The 22,117-nt window shown below is 42.8% G+C and overlaps 1 protein-coding gene across 6 annotated transcripts in view; it reads right to left on the bottom strand.

Moving 5' to 3' along the window:
- The window catches only part of cryzl1 (crystallin, zeta (quinone reductase)-like 1), a 73,777-nt gene that overhangs the window by 31,243 nt on the left and 20,417 nt on the right, over positions 1 to 22,117 (bottom strand). For 5 of the 6 annotated variants that reach the window (XM_086007122.1, XM_086007121.1, XM_086007120.1 and 2 more), the window contains 4 exons: positions 15,013 to 15,085; positions 10,722 to 10,766; positions 10,563 to 10,631; positions 8,126 to 8,259 (listed from right to left, as the gene is read on the bottom strand). In XM_086007122.1, coding sequence (XP_085863248.1) covers positions 8,126 to 8,259; positions 10,563 to 10,631; positions 10,722 to 10,766; positions 15,013 to 15,085 — 321 coding nt within the window. The remainder of the gene's footprint in view (positions 1 to 8,125; positions 8,260 to 10,562; positions 10,632 to 10,721; positions 10,767 to 15,012; positions 15,086 to 22,117) is intronic. The other variant, XM_086007125.1, reaches the window with a different exon arrangement.

Genomic DNA, 22,117 nt, shown 5'->3' with positions numbered 1-22,117 from the left:
AATTACAATCTTAATGCAAAGTACATAACATAAGAAATAGGAGCAGGAGTAGGCCATTCGGCCCCTCGAGTCTGCTCCACCATTCAATAAGATCATAGCTGATCTTCTACCTCATCTCCACTTTCCTGCACTATCCCCATATCCCTTGTTTCCCTTAATATCTGTGGTAAACCACTGTTATTGTTTTCATTGTTGTTCACTACGGTTATCGTTATTGCACATTGTTACTTGCTACTCACTGTGTACCAATACATGCCTCAGCTGGCTCCGCCTACATGACCTGGTATAAAGGTGGCTGCCCGGCAACCCACTTCCTTCTTGGAACCAGTCGTCCACGAGAGGCATGCTCTGTTCTTTAGTTAATAAAAACCTTTTCATTACTTTCCTAATTCATCACCTTTTATGGAGTAATTGATAAGCGTATCAATTTTATTAACTAAAAGTAAAATGTCCGGAACTGAGCAGCAACAACAGCAGGCGTTGCTGTGAGCCCTCAGACCAGCATGCCTGGGCCTCGACCCCCAAGCGGCGGGTTCATCTACCAATTTCGAACACTGGCTGAGCTGCTTTGAATCCTTCCTAGAAGCTTCCGCCGTGACATCGGAGGAGAACAAATTAAAAGTCCTGACCGCCCAGGTGAGCCCTCAAGTATATACACTCATCCGGGACGCTACTACGTACACGGCGGCTCTCGACCTGCTAAAAGGGCAATACATGCGCCCAGTGAATACGATTTACGCCAGACACCTCCTGGGATCCCGCAGGCAGCAACCGGGGGAATCGGTAGAGGCATTTTTACGGGCGTTAGACGCTCTGCAGGGACTGCGACTGTAAGGCGGTAACGGCTGCGGCGCACGCGGAGGGACTTACCTGTGATGCCTTCGGTAAGGACCTCCAGTCCGACTACTCCCGGCAGACTGCTCGAAAGCAAGGAGCTCGACCTGAAGACGGCCGTAGCCCTCGCGCTCTCACTAGATGCGGCCCACCGAAACCTCGAAGCATACGCACGTAACGGGGCCGCGCCATGGTCATCGCGATCTTGGGACATGGGACCACCGCCCCCGGTACCAACTACTGCAGCGATGTCCCGAAAGCAACCGGGACCGCCGCCCCCGGTACCAACTACTGCAACGATGTCCTGTAACCAGGCCCAAAAATGCTATTTCTGTGGCCAGTTAAAACACCCCAGAGCGCGCTGCCCGGCGAAGACCGCTACCTGCTCTGGCTGCGGGAAGAAAGGCCATTACGCCAACGCCTGCAGAGGGAAACCCGCGAACGCCAGCAGCGCCGCGTGTGAACCGTGGGGGCAGCCATCTTCTCCGCCATTGTGCACCTCCGGCCGCGTGGGGATCGGAATCATGGCCGCCGCCATTTTGCCCGCCGCACTCAACCGCCAATTTGTCTCCGCCGTTACGCTGGATCAAGCCCTCCCTCATCATCTGTCCAGGTCCATGATGGACATTACGGTAAACGGCCGCGCCACTACTTGCCTGTTTGACAGCGGGAGCACGGAGAGTTTTATTCACCCCGACACGGTGCGTAGCCACTCCCTCACGGTCCTGCCAACGCGCCATCGGATTTCTATGGCGTCCAAGTCCCATTCAACGGACGTCGGCGGCTACTGTGTGGTGACCCTTTCGGTTAGGGGCACTGAATATAAAAATTTTAAACTTCTTGTCCTGCCCCGTCTTTGCGCCACCGTTTCCCATCCCTTGCCCAGACATGACCAGTACCACGGTCATCAAATGTCTGAATGACCTCTTCGCCTTGTTCGGGTTCCCCAGCTATATACATAGCGACCGGGGCTCATCTTTCATGAGCGACGAACTTCGTCAGTACCTGCTCGCGAGAGGTATTGCTACGAGCAGGACCACCAGCTACAACCCCCGGGGGAACGGCCAGGTGGAAAGAGAGAACGCGACGGTTTGGAAGGCCGTCCTCTTAGCCTTAAAATCTAAGGGCCTTCCGACCTCTCGCTGGCAGGAGGCCCTCCCTGCGGCGCTCCACTCCATCCGGTCACTGCTTTGTACTGCCACTAATGCCACCCCTCATGAGCAACTGTTCGTTTTCCCCAGGAAGTCCACATCGGGAACCTCGCTACCGACATGGCTGACTTCTCCTGGGCCCGTCCTACTGCGGAGGCACGTGAGGACCCATAAAATGGACCCCCTGGTCGAGAGGGTGAACCTCCTACATACCAACCCCCAGTATGCCTATGTGGCATACCCAGACGGGCGGGAGGACACAGTCTCCATACGAGGCCTCGCACCCTCAGGCGCCCCTGAATCACCACCGTTATTATCCACCACTTCTCCCAACCCAACCCCTGTAGACGGCATGCCGGAGCCCCAGGACCCTTCGTCGACCACTCAGACACCAGACTCGACGTTGGATACTGCAGCACCGCCGCCGCTGCTACGACGATCAGGACGGCATACAAGGCCTCCTGATAGACTTACCTACACGAACTTTTAGTACACTTCACCCCGCCGGACTCAATTTTAAACAAGGGGTGAATGTGGTAAACCACTGTCATTGTTTTCATTGTTGTTCACTACTGTTATCATTATTGCACATTGTTACCTCTTGCTACTCAGTGTGTACCAATGCATGCCTCAGCTGGCTCCGCCTACATGACCTGGTATAAAGGTGGCTGCCCGGCAACCCACTTCCTTCTTGGAACCAGTCGTCCACGAGAGGCATGCTCTGTTCTTTAGTTAATAAAAACCTTTTCATTACTTTCCTAATTCATCGCCTTTTATGGAGTAATTGATAAGCGTATCAATATCAAAAAAATCTATCAATCTCTGTCTTGAATATACTCAACGACTGAGCCTCCACAGCCCTCTGGGGTAGAGAATTCCAAAGATTCACCACCCTCTGAGTGAAGAAATTTCTCCTCATTTTAGTCCTAAATGGCCGACCCCTTATTCCGAGACTGTGACCCCGGTTCTAGACTCCCCAGCCAGGGGAAACATCCTCCCTGCATCTACCCTGTCAAGCCCTGTAAGAATTTTCTATGTTTCAATGAGATCACCTCTCATTCTTCTAAACTCCAGAGGATATAGGCCTAGTCTACACAATCTCTCCTCATAGGATAATCCCCCCATCCCATGGATTAGTCTGGTGAACCTTCGTTGCACTCAGTCTATGGCAAGTATATCTTTCCTTAGGTAAGGAGAACACAATGTACACAATACTCACCAAGACAAAGTAGTTACATTTGCAGATTATATAAAGCCAGGGTGGACTGTGGACTCTGAGGAGGCAGCCAAGCTCTTGCATGAAGTTCAACAGCTTGTGCCTGAGCTGATCAGTGGTAAATTAAGTTTAATAAGAACAAATGCAAGGAACTTCATACCCCATATATGGAAATAAAAACATGAGGCATGTCTACTCCAGTGTTATCGAATAAATTTGGGGGTAAGGTGGCATAGTGGTTATGTTACTGGACTAATGATCTGGAGATGTGAGTTCAAATCACACCAATTAATTAAATAATTCTGGAATGAAAATGCTAGTGTCAGTAATGGTGAGACTGAAACTATTGGATTGTTGTTAAAAACCCAACTGGTTCACTAATGTCCTTTAGGGAAGGAAATCTGTCGTCTTAACCTGGTCTGGCCTATATATGTGACTCCAGACCCACAGCAATGTGGTTGACTCTTAACTGTCCTCTGAAATGGCCTAGTAAGCCATTCAGTTGTATTCAAGGCGGCGGCTCACCACCACCTTCTCGAGGGCAATTAGGGATGGGCAATAAATGCTGGCCTTGCCGGCGACGCCCACATCCCGTGAATGCGTTTTAAAAAAGCTACTTTGGGACTCTCGATGTGGCTAATAGCATTTCTGTCTAAGAAGGATTATTTACTGGATTCTGTCTTGCTCGTCACTGTTATACATACCAAGGACTTCCAAAACTACTCCGATCTTTGCCCTGTGTGAGTATTAGCCAGATTATAATGTAAATTTCCTACAGCTTGAAGGAAACAGCTAGTAATAACTGACCTTAACCCGGGGTCTATTATAGCCAGCAATAAAAAAACCTTACAGATAATCTAACAAAGACAAAAATGTTACTGCCAACATCTGTCTAGAATTAGATGTAGGGGCCCTTGTTCAAATCTGATGTGGCATCAACCAGCAAAGTTGCAAAAAAAACCCCAAAAGGCTTGGGCTGATATATATTTTTTTAATGGAGGATACATTAAATGTCTCACTATCAGCAATTACTGTGTCCATAATGCCAATAGGTAGTTGCCTGATAATATTAATAATTTCATCTAACAGCCAAACTTGATCAGCAGCTTCCAGAGTCCTTCTCTGCTAACCATGTCAATATGCCTGTGTGATATCAATAAATATTAAGTATCAAGGTTGTCTTTATTCCAGGCACTTCTCCTGCATTTGTCATTCTGTGAACATCCTGTCGACGATCCCATGTCTTGCACGAAAAGCTGCACTGTGCTTTAGGCAGTATGTCATCCAAAAGGTTTACTAAAATTCAACTTAGTATAATTTAATTTAGATTCACATTAATTGCTGCAGTCAGATTTTTCTCCCTTTCACTTATAAATAGTAAATGGTGAAACCACTGTGTTTATACTGCAGGTAATTTCCCTAACAGGAGAAAGAAACTTGACTGTTCAGCGCTAGGGTTTAGTTAACTTTTTCAGCATAAACAAGGGATTACAGTAGGAGGTTTAAGTGAGGGATTTCATTTTTTTTAGCCATAAGAGCTAGAGTTTTGTTAACCGTTGACAGTGATCGTTCAGTCAGCTACTTAGTACAGTACTTCATAAGTAAATATTTCTGATAAAAATCAACAGATCTGAAATTTCAAAACCCTCTCCAATTTAGATACAGTGTACTATTAACTAATTGATTCTAGCCATTAGCCCTTGTTAAGTGAACCATATTTTTTAAAACTGAAATTTTACATGTTGGTAGGTTATAGCCCACTTTATACAGTCAGTGTAATTTGTTGCACAACTTGTATGGGTTCAGTGACACATTTCATTGTAAATTAATAAATCAATAATATGTTGTAGCAGACAGGTTATTCACCGAACAAGAACTCAAAATAGCGACTACAGGAAACAATCAGATATTAAGGTGCAAAGTTTGTAGAATAAGAGCATAAGAATTCTTCCCAACAGGAAAGGACCATTCGGCTCAACAAGGCTGCTTCTTTTATTTTGTAGATCAACCCCACCTAGTCTTCTTCTGCTATAAATTGCTGTTTGTTTCTGTGGGGCTCAAACTCTGCACCACTAAATCATAACATTAGGATATTGGAATCAACATTCAGATTTTTTAAAAATTGAGTACTGTGACACACCACAGGTTATGTGATCTCAACCAGCAGGGATAATCAGCTATGGGAGAACTTCAGTGTCAGAAAAGATAAAGGCCTAGAAATTCGTGAACGCTAAAATACCTGCCGGGGCCACCGCAAGCCGGTGTTGACGGCCGCCGAAAACGGTGGCACTGGCAGGACTGAAAAATTGGTGCTGGGGACTAATTAACATTAGCCCAGCACTAAACTCACCGTGCAACGCTGTCCTGGTGGCGTTCGTCCCAGCAGGAGGCCTCAATGTAGCGTGGCCGTAGCGTCACTGCAGCAAGAACAGCTTTCTCTTAAAGCAAGGCTATTATTTCAGAAAGCAGTTCGGTCTCTTAAAGGGGAACTGCCTTCTGAAATGAAAAAAATCATGTAAAAATAGGCAGTTTTTAGACCTTACAGCTCAACATTAAAAAGAATTCCCAAATGGGAGTCTTCAGCTCTTAAAGCTGAATTCCCTTCCGCACCTTAAAAAAAAAAAAAATGGGAAAAGTGCTTCAGTACTAACACAAATGGCTCAGCATGCCAGGGATGGGGCCCCCAGGCTCTCGCACGCAGCACCCCAGCTTTGTGCAGGGGTTCAACACTGCAAGAGAGGTCCTCTACTCACAGGGGCCAGGAGCCCCTCCAGAAAGAACAATGTGGGACCACATCACCGAGGCAGTCACTGCCAGCAGTGTCACCTCCACAACCTGGCTCCAGTGCCCAAAGAAGCTTCATAACCTCAGACCAGTGGTCAAGGACAGTGAATGCATCTTCAAGAACCGTCTCCTACCAAATGCACCACTAGCCTCACACACTGCCCAATGCACGACCCCAACCCCTGCCAGCCAATCACTCACCTACCAACAATCTCTACCAAACACAAGGCACAAGGCACACCTCCCATTCCTAGCTTCATCTTACCCCTTGGAGGAGATGGTGCTGGCCATTCTGGCAGGGGCATGGCTGAGCCCTTGGCCAGCAGCAGGGCTGAAAGGATACAAGATGCTGGTATCATCATATATTATCCTCCTTCTGGCATGCACCTCTTGCTTTCCCACCCTCCCCTCACCACAACTCCACCATTGTGCCTTTCTCATTTCACACACCCAAGAAATGCAGCCTGCCCAGCCAGTGGGCGAAGAAGAAGAAGCACCACCACTCAATTTCACACTCCCAGCCACCAATTCCTCAAGGTCAACCTGCAAGGCCATCTGCAGTTTGCCCCACTGAAAGTCAGCAGCCTTTCCACCAGCCATGCCATAGCCACTGGGGCAGCACTGCGTGACATCAGTAGGATAGGCAAAGGCGCACACACACGACAGTCACTAAGGGAATGCATAAGGGTGATGAGTTGATTACTTGATGTCATTTTGGATGGATAGATGTATAAAGTTGGATTGGAAAGTTTGCTTTGTGGTGGCTTTTATTTCAACATTGTGGCCAAGAGGACACTGTGATGGTCAGTAACAAATGGAAGGTAAGGTGTGGGACAAATGTTGAAAGGAGAACTGGGGTTGTGGTCACTGGTACCGCAGGCGGATGATTCCATCCTGGATATCCCGGCCAGCCAGATATCTCGGCCAGAAAGGGGCTGTCTGTGTTGCATCCTTCCTTCTGCTTCCTTCTCTTCCCTGTGCGAGCTGATGCTATAAATCTGAAATAAAAGCAGAAATGCTGTAAATACTCAGCAGGTCAGGCAGCACATCGACCTGAGACATGAACTCTGTTTTTCTCTCCACGGATATTGCCTGACCTGTTGAGTATTTAAAAGCATTTTCTGTTTGCTCAGAGGCCTTCCTTTACCATCTGCAGCCTTGAAAGCATCCAGTAGCACTCTCTACACATTAAAAAAACTTTTAACATGTATTGCACCAACCCACAACTTCAATAAAATTTTAAAAATCCAGTCCAAAAGCTTAAATGCAAACTTACCTGAAAGATGTGTGTGTCCCTTTAAGAGGTGCGGACAGTGTCTCTGTCAGTCTGCTGAACGCTCGCTTTTCAGAGCGAGCTTAGGACCCAGCGCTGAACTCAGCGCTAAGGTCTAAGTTCGCAGACTTGGCGTCACACTCTCTTCATTTACATCTCCAGGGCCAACGCTGCATTAAGGCCCTCACCAAAATGGCGGCCGCTGAGTCCTGCGCCAGAGAGAGGCGCTAGAGCAGCAACTGCCATTTTTCGCCAGGATACCAGTGCAAACGGGTGGCGGTAAGCAGCCCAATTAAAGGCCAAAATATATCGAAGAATTGTTAACGAGAAAATCCTCCAATATGGTGGGATAATTACAAGCTGATTTCAGTGGGCAACATTAATTCAAGGTTTAATAATTTAGCAAGAAAAGTTACAAGGTCAAATTATAAAATGCTTTATGTTCAAGAATATTAAAAAGCACATGGACAGTGTAAATATCTAATAAAGAAACCATTGTACAGGGACAAAGCAGCTATTGACAAAACCAGATACATGCCAGAGGTAGGGCGGATCAGGAAGGTCAAATACAGACCATCCAAAACTGAGTTTAAATTATGCACAAGATCTACAAATGACATCAGAAGAGATGGAAAGATCAAATTGAGAATTCTCAGGACAAAAGCTGAGAACACCAAAAATCATAGAAAGGGACAGCTTTGCATTTTGTCATTGGAGAACAGGACAGAGTGATAATCTTGACTGCCTCAAGATCACGTGGCACCAACAGTTAACATTTAAAAAAAGAGAATAAATCTGTTATATTTTGTTAACTGTCGGTGACCCACCAGATCTTGCACTTTAACTGGTCAGGCTTTTAATACGTACATTTGCTCCCTCCGTTACTAGCACAGTTGTTCCAGCACCGACATGAGAGTGTGTGTGCAGGGCCATATATGCACGCAATCCATCGCGAATAGTCCCTGCAGCCTCCACCCAGCTCACCTTTTCTGGTTTAGTTACTGCATTTAAAAATAAAAATAAATACGTTAAGTAATATATTTTTAATAATTTGCTTTCTCCTGCATTTTCAATAACAATTTATATTTCTAAAAGGGAGTGAGACAGAAGTTAGGGGTGGTGACTGAATGCAGAGTCATTGAGGTAGGTTTGTGAAGATTTTTGAAGGTGGACATTTCCTACAAGCCATACATTAGTCCAAGCGAGTGTGCTCCAAAGTGATCTACTGTAACTCTTTACATATGTGGAGGGGAGAGAAAGGATTGGGATAGTCCAATATGTAGCATTTAAAAATAATTTTAATATGAATATTTCTTCAGCACTTCAATATAAAGAGACCATTTGAAGAAGCTTTTATGAAACAACCAGGAAAACATGGAGAGATGCTTCAACCAGAACAATTACAGGATTTCTCAACTTCAAAAGACACATCATGGGTTACACAGCTGAAAGGGAACAATTAGCTACAAAACCATGCATTAAAAGGAAACGATTTATCACAATGCTGATCACCCACATGTGGTATTTTGAGTATGAGTGGTGGTGCATTTTTTTGCCCTATTCAGCTTGTCACAATTTCCACAGTAACGGCCAATCACTGCAGGGCCTCTGGCCATTGTCATAGAAATCATGGCTATCCAACCAGAAAATGTGCTGCTAGCACACACACAACACACTCAGTGAATCTATGCAATTAACTCTATGCGTGAAGGCCTTAATTTAATTAGGAATACTATAGATGTACTGATGGATTACAGCTGCTGAGGTGGCACCCAGAAACTGGAAGAATGAACTCGTTCACTTGTTTCCCTACTTAGTGAAAAGAGGTCAGACAGATACAGCTTTATGAGGACAGAGCTTCCATTTTCCAAAACAAACTGAATGTTTACTACAAAATTTCAGGTCCTTGTTGGAATACTAGGGAGTCAATATTATTTTCATATTTATTCCATTAAGCTCCACAATCATTAGAAGTTGATCTCTCATGGCATTGCTCGTTGACAAAAATACTTTTCTCTTCCTGTAACAATCTGTCTCCACTTTTTAAATCTTTCTGTCAGCACGGCATCTGTCTTCCCGTTTGTCTTCTCTCTCTAGGACTCAGATAATTTCTCATGGTAATCTGTGTATCTCCATTTATCCACCACTCTTTTTCTCACCTTTGTCTCTTCTTTCCCCATTTTTTCTCCTGTATCTCTCCTGCTCTTTTGATATGCCTTGCACATTTTTTCTCTGTGCAACTTTCGCTCTCTTTCTTTATGTACATCTCCCAATGTTGGCCTCACATGCAGTCTGTCACTGTTAAATAATGAATTATTCCATATTTGTTGTTTGCTCTCCGATCATGAATTATTCCACAGCTGATGAATTATCCCATATTCACCACCAGATCACTAATTTCTCCTTGATCCTCAGCTCTTCTTATAGCGCTGACCTTCAGCTAGCAGGTGGTGCCTTTCACTTCTTTGATCTTCACCTTCAACACAGCAATAACATCAGAACACTTATCTCCTCAGCAGCTCAACTGAGGTGATGGTAGAAAAAAGATCAAAATGCTTCACTGCCCTGGGATTGTCAGCTAAGATACCACGTGAGAGCGAGGCTCTGATCTGCGCCTGGGTAATGAGCGTCAAATATCTACACATTTCTAAATCCCATACTGAGAGAGTCTGGGCCTGGAAGAATAGCATTGGATCCAGCAATGAAGCAATACTGAACACTTCAGAGAAGAATAGCCCTGCGACAAAAGGGGCATAGCAGTAAGACCTGGCAGGTGTGCAGGAGCTGTAGCCTAACCATTATCTTGTACAGATTAATCACTTCCCTGCATGTGTATTCCATCTTCCTATATATGAAACCAAAAATCACTGGATTTTCCACCTGCAATCATCTTTTCAAAGTCTTTCCATCTGTACCCCCAGATCTTTCAGCATTTCATTAAAAATTTTACTATTTCGGGTCTGTGAAGTCAGTCAGTCAGAACTCACAAAAGTGACACTTCAAAAGCACTAGACACAAGAATTATTGACAGAGATTTACTTAGCTGCATTTAAACAGCTTTAAAACAGGTACGAAAACTTATTCAACGTTTCTACATTTTTAAATGGATAGTGTATATAAATTGGTTAATGTAAAATGTTATGTTTTTCTTTTCTATAGTTATCATTCTTGCCACCTTTTTACACAAGAGCAAAATTAACAATTCCTTACTTTATCCACATCTATGAAAGAAATATAAAACAACTACAGATCTCAGAAAAAAATTATCAAACACGACCTATCATTGCACTGTATTTAAACATACCAAGACTGTGCTCATGAACCAGCAGAGTATTGGAGAGTCCAGACTCTTTACAATCCAAAGGCAGAATACCTGCGAGATGGGTAGCACAATGATGCACATTAGCATTGCAATATAAAGCAACATTTGCAGAAATATCAAACATGTATTGTCTTTACTTACCAACTACTTCGTCATTCGGCTTAAAGAAACTCACTTTCGGTCCAACTGAAAAAGTAAATTCAAGAATATCATCATGCTATATATATTTCTGGCAAATGGGTGTGTGTATTACAGACTACTTAATGTTGTCTATTAATATCTGTAAACATGAAGTAAGTCTCACGATCGGGAACTCTTTGAAATCAAATAGTTGAAAAGAAAAACTTTTCCATCTTTACTTCCTCCCAAGGGCTCATTTTATTTATCCAGTGATTCGGGGAGTGAGAAAACCACAAAAGGTTCCAGTTTTGATCCTCAGTCTGTGTTGAGTTAGCTAATCTCAACCAGGGTAATACTGGGGTGCTAATTTTGGCCTCACCACCTTGGGTTAGGAGGAGTCAATCGACCAGGGTTCCCACTTCTAATAGCTGCGTAGCAACACGAGTACAAGTGTCTGGATGTTGTATGAGGACTGGGTTGCACTTGGCTGTGATTCCCCGGAGAAAGAATAGCCTACCAACACATATTTTCAAGGCGCGCACATGAAGAATGGTTATTTTGATAAGAGACTGGAGGGTAGCTGGCCCCTGTAGAAACCCCAGCAAAGAGCAATGCCTTTTGAAGAAGGGAGAGGAGAGAAATAACAAAACATTGCCATCTTTTTCATTTTGCTTTCTGTTGATTTTTATTTTTGTTACTTAATTAGTGATAGTGATTGTTGGCAATATCAGTGATAGGAAAGATGAAAGAATGATTGAGGTTTACTGTGTCCCACATTACAAAGGGACTCAATTCATATACACACAATTCACCATTTAATCAATATTCCAAAATGACAAAGAGGATTAAAAAGCTATGTTTAAGTTGTCAGAACTGTTCTCCTCCCTCCCTCACGGTGGTGGATACATAGGTTTCACAGGTATTGTCAGTAACAATGCACCAGGCAATGGAAGGGAAAAGTCATTCAGGGATCCTGCTCCTAACTGCTATCCTGTGGCATACTGTAACACGAGTATATCGGAACTTCAGGTGAGGATAGGATTGTGCTTAGCTGGGATGCTGGTCATAGAAATTTACGGCACAAAAGGAGGCCATTTGGCCAAAAAAAAGCTATCCAGCCTAATCCCACTTTCCAGCTCTTGGTCCGTAGCCTTGTAGGATACAGCACTTCAAGTGCATATCCAAGCACTTTTTAAATGCGACGAGGATTTCTGGCTCTACCACCCTTTCAGGCAGTGAGTTCCAGACCCCCACCACCCTCTGGGTGAAAAAAGTTCTCCTCAACTCCCCTCTAATCCTTCTACCAATTATTTTAAATCTATGCCCCCTGGTTCTTGACCTCTCTGCTAAGGGAAATAAGTCCTTCCTATCCACTCTACCTAGGCCCCTCATAATTTTATAAACCTCAATCAAGTCTCCCCTCAGCCTCCTCTGTTCCAAAGAAAACAACCCCAGCCTATCCAATCTTTCCTTATAGCTAAAATTCTCCAGTCCTGGCAACATCCTCGTAAATCTCCCTTGTACCCTCTCTAGTGCAATCACATCTTTCCTGTAATGTGGTGACCAGAACTGTACGCAGTACTCTAGCTGTGGCCTAACTAGTGTTTTATACAGTTCAAGCATAACCTCCCTGCTCTTAAAATCTATGCCCCGGCTAATAAAGGAAAGTATCCCGTGGGCATTCTTAACCACCTTATCTACTTGTCCTACTACCTTCAAGGATCTGTGGACATGCACTCCAAGGACCCTTTGTTCCTCTACACTTTTCAGTGTCCTTCCATTTATTGTGTATTCCCTTGCCTTGTTAGCCCTCCCCAAATGCATTACCTCACACTTCTCTGGATTGAATTCCATTTGCCACTTTTCTGCCCACTTGAGTCCAGTGATATCTTCCTGCAGTCTACAGCTTTCTTCCTCACTATCAACCACAAAGCCAATTTTTGTATCTGCAAACTTCTTAATCATGCCCCCTACATTGAAGTCTAAATCATTGAGATATACACATCAAAAAGCAAGGGACCAGGTACTGAGCACAGCATAACCCCCAAAGATAAGTCCCCTTATCATGGCTGAAGGGTCTGTCTTCATCACTGCCAAAGCTCATAAATAAAGATTGTGCCATGGAAATATACCCAGCATTTTGAGAGCAGGAGGAAAAGAATGCTGACAACCTCAATATTTTTGTAATTTCCTATTCTATTTAGAAAAAATATTGAAATAAATTCTAACAGCTATCTATTAGCAAAGAAAAGTCAGGCATTTTCTTTTGTTTGGAGTGGGTAAAACTGCAGCTTTTTAAAAAAAAGTTATAGTTTTAAGGCTATATTTGCACCATTTTGGAAGAAAGAAGTGCAATTATTAGTCCTCGACAAGAAGAGTTTTTTTTTTGAAAAAAGGTTCCCGACTCTGAGCTAAAGAATAAAGGCTAAATAGGGTCACAGCTTCAAAGTACTAGGAGTGATCATTTCTGTTCAAGACAAGATCTGGAAAACCCATTAGAAAGGCATGATTTCAGAGCAATGTTTGATCGTTTCCCCCCTACTCTGAACAGCTGCCTTTAAATGCTTTTATGGCTCCTCACAACGGAAGCAGATGACTTTAAACAGTTGAGCTATTTAATTTTGCCATTTTTATTATCCAACATGGCTTCAGCTTTACAGCAGAGTAGTGTATGTACTCGTATACAAGATTAGGTCACTGTTTGGGAGTTGAAATTTGCTGGGCAGAGTGTGTACATGAGACTTGTGGTGAATGGTACTGTAGTTCACTTTAAGGACGGCACTCATCCACTCCTGGATCAGCCACACTCTTGATTTCCCTCTTTAGCTCCCAGTCTCCGACTCCCCTGTGTGAAAGAGGGCTACAGTAGTGTACAGTACTGGACTAATAATCCAGAGAACGCAAGTTCAAATCTCATCATGGCAATTTGAGAATATGAATTCGGTTTAAAAAATATGGAAATAAAAAGCTGATTATCAGTAAAAAAAAAAATCATCATGAAGCAGTCAGACTCTGGTTAAAAACCCAATTGGTTTATTATTGTTCTTTAGGGATGGAAACCTGCTGTCCTTACATGGATTGTCTCATATGTGACTCTTTGTGCTAAATATTATGTTTAGGCACCTTGGAAGTGAGAATCAGACCCAAATTGCCATTCCAGATTTTTGTCAGCCCAGACAGCAAGTGTTGGCTGGCCGAGAAGGGGGAAGTGACCATTAAGTCTTCACTTGATGCCCATACATATGCTCTTTACAACATAATGACCCGTAATTTGCAGTCAGCAGTGAAGCAAAGGCGTTTGCTGCTGGCCCTGAAGTAAACTTCCCACAAAGATCTCGCGATCGTTGAAATCAGTATAAGTTAATGGGGAATCCCTAATGCGAGCTGCTGTGACTTCAACAAGCTGTCTAAGCAGCCAATCACAATGCAGAATTCTCATAGACCGAGAACCAGGAAGTGAGTAAGCTCCTTTGATTCTAACTTTTTAAAAATGTTAGAGAGCAAATTAAAGATTGGGGTTCTCACATGGGGAAAAGGTAAACCCAAAATAAAGATGAACAAACTTTAAAAAAAATTTTAAGTTTCTTAATTTTCATTTTATTTAAAAATGGATCAATTTGACACTCCACAAAATTAAAATGAATTTTTCAGGGCCACAATGTTAGTTTGGCAGTCAATACACTGTTAAAAACCCAGTTACACCTAATCCAAAAGGGTCTAACTTTTAATGGGATATTTAACAGTGAAATTACTGCAGAAGAGCCAAAGTTTTTGTCAGTTTTTCTGATTTCACAGAGTACACTGATTACCAGCTGTGGTGAGGGGGCCGGGGGCACAGCGCAGCCAGTGTCGGTGCAGTGACTGACTGACCGCAACTTCACGATTTCAGCTGTTCGTTCGCTGTTATTACCCACCGCAAATTCTGGGCCATTAAAGATTAGATAGTGAGCAGAATCAGGAACCATTGCTGATTTTTCTCTCCCTCGCCCAGAGATGTTGAAGTCAACTGCACGCCCCTACCACTGGCCCAACTGAGATTAGCCGACTCTGGCTAATCTCCACACCCAAGTGCTGCATTTCCTAATGGAGCCTTCAGGAAAATTTTTAATGTAATTGTAATCCTATCATTTCTCAACACTAATATTCTGAGCTTGACCAGAAAATAACGCTAACTGTTTCGAGATAAGAGTAATTTTATTTGCAACAAAAATAAAACTATACACAAAAGACATTTTCTGGATCAATCATTAGTCAGATGGTAGGGATAAAAGAGCTCATCATTTTACATTAAAACCAAATCACAAACACTTACCTTGAAGAACCACTCCAGCAACTTCTCTTCCAATTGGCAAGAAATCTTTCTGCAATTTTAGCTCCATCAGCAGCTAAATATAAAGTGAACTTTTTAATGATTAAGAAACAGGTCAGGATTTGATGCCTCCTTTCTTCTAAACTGTATTTTGAAGACTTTACAGTCAGATATTTATATTTTAGGAAGCCATTGTACTATTAGAACATAAGAAATAGGAGCAGGAGTAGGCCAATCGGCCCCTCGAGCCTGCTCCGCCATTCAATAAGATCATGGCTGATCTGATCCTAACCGCCAATCTACTATCACAGAACTATCTCCTGAATCGAACAGAATTAGACACACGAAATAGGAGCAGGAGCAGGCTACACGGCCCCCGAGCCCGCTCCGCTACCCACAGGGCCATGTCCGATCCGAACCTAGACTCATGTCCAAATTCCTGCCCGCTCCCCATAACCCTTAATTCCCTTTACTTCTAGGAAACTGTCTATTTCGGTTTTAAATTTCTGTAATGATGTAGCTTCTACAGCTTTTTGGGGCAGCATATTCCATGGACCTACCACCCTCTGAGTGAAGTAGTTCCTCCTCATCTCAGTTTTGAAAGAGCAGCCCCTTATTCTAAGACTATGCCCCCTAGTTCTAGTTTCACCCATCATCGGGAACATCCTCCCCGCATCCACCCGATCCAACCCCTTCACAATCTTATATGTTTCAATAAGATCGCCTCTCATTCTTCTGAACTCCAATGAGTAGAGTCCCAATCTACTCAACCTCTCCTCATATGTCCATCCCCTCATCCCCGGGATTAACCGAGTGAACCTTCTTTGTACTGACTCGAGAGCAAGTATGTCCTTTCTTAAGTATGGACACCAAAACTGTACGCAGTATTCCAGGTGCGGTCTCACCAATACCTTGTACAACTGAAGCAATACCTCCCTATTTTTATATTCTATCCCCCTAGCAATGAAAGCCAACATTCCATTGGCCTTCTTAATCACTTGCTGCCCCTGCATACTAACCTTTTGAGTTTCGTGCACCAGGACCCCCAGATCCCTTTGTACTTCCGTACTTTCCAGTTTCTTGCCATTAAGATAATAACTTGCTCTACGATTTTTCCTGCCAAAGTGCATAACCTCACACTTTCCAGTATTGTATTCCATCTGCCAAATCTCTGCCCACTTACTTAGCCTGTCTATGTCCCCTTGCAGGTTTTTTATGTCCTCCTCACTCACTACTTTCCCTCCCATCTTAGTATCATCTACAAACTTTGATATGTACACTTGGTCCCCTCCTCCAAATCGTTAATATAGATTGTAAAGAGTTGGGGACCCAGCACTGACCCCTGCGGAATACCACTAGTTACTGATTGCCAGTCTGAGAATGAACCATTTATCCCAACTCTCTGCCTTCTGTTAGATAGCCAATCCTCTATCCATGCCAGAATATTACCCCCAATCCCGTGATTTTTTATCTTGAGCAATAATCTTTTGTGTGGCACCTTGTCAAATGCCTTTTGGAAGTCTAAATACACTACGTCCACTGGTTCCCCTTTATCCACCCTATATGTTACTTCCTCAAAGAACTCCAGCAAATTTGTCAAACATGACTTCCCCTTCATAAAACCATGCTGACTTTGTCCTATTAAATTATGATTATCCAAATGTCCTGTTACTGTCTCCTTAATAATGGACGCCAAAATTTTACCTACCACAGATGTTAGGCTAACCGGTCTATAGTTTCCAGCCTTCTGGCTACTGCCCTTTTTAAATAAGGGTGTTACATTCGCAGTTTTCCAGTCTGCCGGGACCTTTGCCGAGTCCAGGGAGTTTTGGAAAATTACCAATGCATCCACAATCCCTACCACCACTTCCCTCAAGACCCTAGGATGTAAGCCATCAGGTCCAGGTGATTTATCCGCCTTGAGTCCCATTATTTTACCGAGTACCACTTCCTTAGTGATTTTGATCGTGTTTAGCTCCTCCCCCCCCCATAGCCCCCTGTTTGTCCAGTGTTGGGATATTCTTAGTGTCTTCTACTGTAAAGACTGATGTAAAATATTCATTCAGTGTTTTTGCCATCTCCATATTTCCCACCATTAATTTCCCGGTCTCATCCTCTAAGGGACCAACATTTACTTTAGCCACCCTTTTTCTTTTTATATAACTATAAAATCTCTTACTATCTGTTTTTATATTTTTTGCTAATTTACTTTCATAATCTATCTTCCCTTTTTTAATCAATCTTTTTGTTATTTTTTGCTGTCTTTTAAAGTTTTCCCAATCCTCTATCCTCCCACTAGATTTGGCTACCTTATATGCCCTTGTTTTTAGTCGAATACTATCCTTAATTTCTTTACTTAGCCACGGATGGCTGTCTTTTCTTTTACACCCTTTTCTTCTCAGTGGAATATATATTTTTTGGAAGTTGTAAAATAACTCCTTAAATGTACACCACTGATCATGTATCGTCTTACCCTTTAATCTATTTTCCCAATCCACTCTACTCAATTCCGCTCTCATACCTTCATAGTCTCCTTTATTCAAGCTTAGTACGCTTGTTTGAGAGCCAACCTTCTCGCCCTCTAATTGAATATGGAATTCAACCATGTTATGGTCACTCATTCCAAGGGGCTCCTTTACTAGGACATTTTTAATTAATCCTGTCTCGTTACACAGGACCAGATCTAAGGTTGCTTGCCCCCTGGTCGGTTCAGTTACATACTGCTCAAGAAACCCATCCCTAATACACTCAATGATTACACATGCTTGAGGAGTACATTGCTGGGCTAAGATTTTTGAGGTGAGAGCAATGCTACTTTAAGGTTTGGAGTGATTAGTTTGTTGTTTCTTGGACTATGGGGTTCAGTTGGATTATGGAATAAGGGCCCTGTCTGCCATTGGCCCTCTCAGTTGGGGTTCACATTCTCCTTCTGGATTTTGGGGAAAAGGTGCACTTGTGCCTTTGTTTCTTTACCCAAGAATTTTGATCTTGTATTAAACCTGCTTGAATTTCAGTATCCGATTCCAACAACAACAACAACTTGTATTTATATAGTGCCTTTAACATAGTAAAACGTCCCAAGGCACTTCACAGGAGTATTATAAGACAAAAAATTTGACACTGAGCCACATGAGGAGAAACTAGGGCAGGTGACCAAAAGGTCAAAGAGGTAGGTTTTAAGGAGCGTCTTAAAGGAGGAAAGAGGTAGTGAGGCGGAGAGGTTTAGGGAGCGAATTCCAGTGCTTAGGACCTCAGCAACAGAAGGCACGGCCACCAATGGTTGAGTGATTATAAATCAGGGATGCTCAAGAGGGTAGAATTAGAGGAGCGAAGATATTTCGGGTGGTTGTGGGGCTGGAAGAGATTACAGCGATAGGGAGGGGCGAGGCCATGGAGGGATTTGAAAACAAGGATGAGAATTTTGAAAGTGAGGCGTTGCTTAACCGGGAGCCAATGTAGGTCAGCGAGCACTGGGGTGATGGGTGAGCGGGACTTGGTGCGAGTTAGGACACGGGGCAGCAGAGTTTTGGATGACCTCAAGTTTATGAAGGGTAGAACGTGGGCGGCCAGCCAGGAGTTCATTGGAATAGTCAAGTCTAGAGGTAACAAAGGCACAGATGAGGGTTTCAACAGTGGATGAGCTGAGGTAAGGGTGGAGACGGGCGATGTTACGGGGGTGGAAATAGGCGGTCTTAGTTATGCTGCGGCTATGTGGTTGGAAGCTTAATTCAGGGTCAAATATGACACCAACAGTGTGGTTCAGCCTCAGACAGATGTTATGGAGCGGGATGGAGTCAGTGGCTAGGGAACAGAGTTTGTGGCGGGGACCAAAAACAATGGTCTTCCCAATATTTAATTGGAGAAAATTTCTGCTCATCCAGAACTGAATGTAGGACAAGCAGCCTGACAATTTAGAGACCGTGGAGAGGTCCAGAGAAGTGGTGGTGAGTTAGAGCTGGGTGTCGTCAGCATACACATGGAAACTGATGCTGTGTTTTCGGATGATGTCGCCAAGGGGCTGTATGTAGATGAGAAATAGGAGGGAGCCAAGGATAGATACTTGGGGGGAGCGGGAAGAGAAGCCATTGTAGGTGATTCTCTGGCTATGATTAAATAGATAAGAATGGAACCAGGCGAGTGCAATCTCACCCAGCTGGACAATGGTGGAGAGGTGCTGGAGGAGGATGAAGTGGTCAACTGTGTCAAAGGCTGCAGACAAGTCAAGGACGAGGAGGAGGGATAGTTTACAAAGCACATGCAACCATAGACATCGATTGTTTCTTTTAATATTTACATATGGTTAAATATTTTGAATGTAATCTTGAAGCATGTGCATTGTATAGTCATATATTTATTGTTAAGGGATTCCATTAACCCCACGGAGACCTCAGAAACCACTGCATCAAAAGCCAAAAATATTTTATGGTTTTGTCAAAGTTGCTAAAAAGCATCTGTTACAATTTTTTATCCATATGCAGATCTTCTTAAAAACATGAATATAAAAAACATGAGTACATTTTTCTGTTATTCTAATTGTATTCAGGCCAAGGATTCTTTCTGTGGTGTTTCTTTCTGTGCAGTTTGCTGTTTAAAGTTAGGTGAAGGAATGTTCTGAGATTCTGTGAACTTGCCTTGTTTTACTGTCTAACACTCATCATTGGAACATGTGATGATGGACTTCAGTTATATGGAGAGACTAGAGAAGCTGGATTGTTCTCCTTAGAGCAGAGAAGGTTAAGGGGAGATTTAATGGAGGTGTTCAAAATTATGAGGGGTTTTGATAGAGTAAATAGGGAGAAACTGCTTTATTAGGAGGGTCGGTGACCGGAGGTCACAGATTTAAGGTAATTGGCAAAAGAACCAGAGGGGAGGGGAGAACTGTTATATGCAGCGAGTTGTTAAAATCTGGAATGCACTACTTGAAAGGATGTGGAAGCAAATTCAATAGTAACTTTCAAAAGGGAATTGGATAAATACTTCAAATGGGTAAAATGCAGGGCCATGGGGAAAGAGCAGGGGAGTGGGACTAAATGGATAGGTCTTTCAAAGAGCCGGCACAGACACAATGGGCTGAATGGCTTCCTTCTGTGCTGTATGATTCGATGATTCTATGATATGAAGAAATACAGTTCAGAATCGTAGAGCGTCTGCAAGACTGCTTCGTTCCTAGAATTTGGACTGCATTTAACTTCTATTTTAATTACATAAATGAGGAACACATATTCAACTAGACTGGATGTACCCCAGTGCAAGATCCACTTTTGTTTCCAGTATAGGTAATTTTGACTTGAGTATAGGGAACACAATCTTGAAATTTGCTGATTATACTAATATAGGGGATGTCAAATAATTAGGGTGATTGTAAAAGACTTCATAAAGGAAAACAGATTAGTGAAATGGGCAGATAGGTGGCAAATGCAATTTAATGTGAATAATTGTCAAAAGCGTAAAAGCAGGTACACAAAACCATAAAAAAGGCCAGCAGCATTTTGGGTTTTATAAATGGGGCCATATCGTATAAGTATAATAAAGTAATGATATACTTGTAGGAAACATTAGTTGGGCCACAGTTATAATACTTTATATAGTTTTGGGCATCTCATTAGAGAAAAGACATTAAAGCCATAGAGAGCATTCAGCATAGATTCACTTAGATGCCAGGGGTGGAAAACTGTTGATTATTGCTGAATAATCTTGAAGCAATTACATCACAATTGTTAATCTTTCACAATAAACATCATTAGAACTCAATAGTGTCCTTGCTATTAAGCACTGCCATGTCAACTGCTGCTGGCAATAAAAGATCCAAGCAAAATAGCATGTCCACAAACTCTTTGGTATATTGGCCCAGATATTCCGATCCCTACGGGTGGGTATGCGCTGTGTACCCACCCGTAAGGACATCGGAAACCGGCATTTACGATCCGTCAAGAATCCTGTTGACAGATCCTCCGGCTGCCCTGGAGAAGGGCCTCTGCGGGTGGATAGTTCCACTTTTAAGACCCTCTGCCCGCAGAAAACCCTTACAATTCTTACGCCTGGTAAAAGCAAGGCCTGCTTTTACCAGAATAAGATTGGGGGAAAAAAAAAAAAAATTCTACTGATTTATCATTTAAAAATACTTTAAAAAAAGGTAAGTTTAATTTTAGCCCCGTAAAATACTTCAATTATTTTTTCAAAAAATTAAATTTTTGTTCAATACTTAATTTATTGTAATTTCAAGTGATTTTAAAAATGTTTTTTCATTGATCTCCATTATGTATGAAGAGAGATTCCCTTCTGTGATTGGCTCCCCATGGCCCACTTAGAGTTTGGTGAGCCCCAGCACCGGAACTGTGCGCGTCCCGGGAGCCCTCAGGTAAGGGCGCAGATTTTTCCAGATCGCAGGCCTCCGCCCGCGGGAGGCCTGCGATCGGAAAATACAGGCCATTATTTTTTTAAATGACACAGGACTACTTTCAATGCAGTAATGTCATCTTGGGGTTCAAATGATTTGTATAAACTGCTGAACTTTTGGTCTTGATGTCGAATGGATCCAATACTAAGGTTGCAGTATTATAATCAGCTCCATGTGTCTGTTTATCTTTACATAACGACCAATTATGGATTATCCAATATCTGGTGACCAAATGATTCTTGAAATCCTAAACATATATGTCCACCTAAAAAGATTATAGCAATTAGTTTTTAGGAAATCAGTCAAGGCATTTTCAAATTCTCTGATCTTGGTGAGCTTTTTCCCCCCCTAAATTGGCTCATTAAATTCACACAATACATTAATGCAATAAAAGTGGGCATTTATCAATAAATTAGTCACTTTACAATGACAGTATAATTATGGCTTGATTTGAAAATACTGTCCTATATATAAGAGAGATATAAATTTGGTTGCATACAACACTGAACATCTCAAGGATAACTACCAGCTGGTCATTTTGGACACTGCAACATATTGTAGGCAAGCTGGTTACTTAAAAATAGTGTCAAAAATAAACCTGGAGGAAACGCAGACATAACAGGGCACAGGCCCTTACAATGAAACTCAATTGCAGTAATAAAACACTTAATTATCTTTCAAATGACCCTTCAGTAGTTTGTGCACCCCCTC

This window comes from Somniosus microcephalus, chromosome 14, assembly GCF_052327205.1.
Source record: "Somniosus microcephalus isolate GS21.2 chromosome 14, FLI_Smic_1.0, whole genome shotgun sequence".
NCBI lineage: Eukaryota > Metazoa > Chordata > Chondrichthyes > Squaliformes > Somniosidae > Somniosus > Somniosus microcephalus.
The sequence above is the reverse complement of the archived record's forward strand: the minus strand, read 5'-3'. Positions and strand labels throughout refer to the sequence as shown.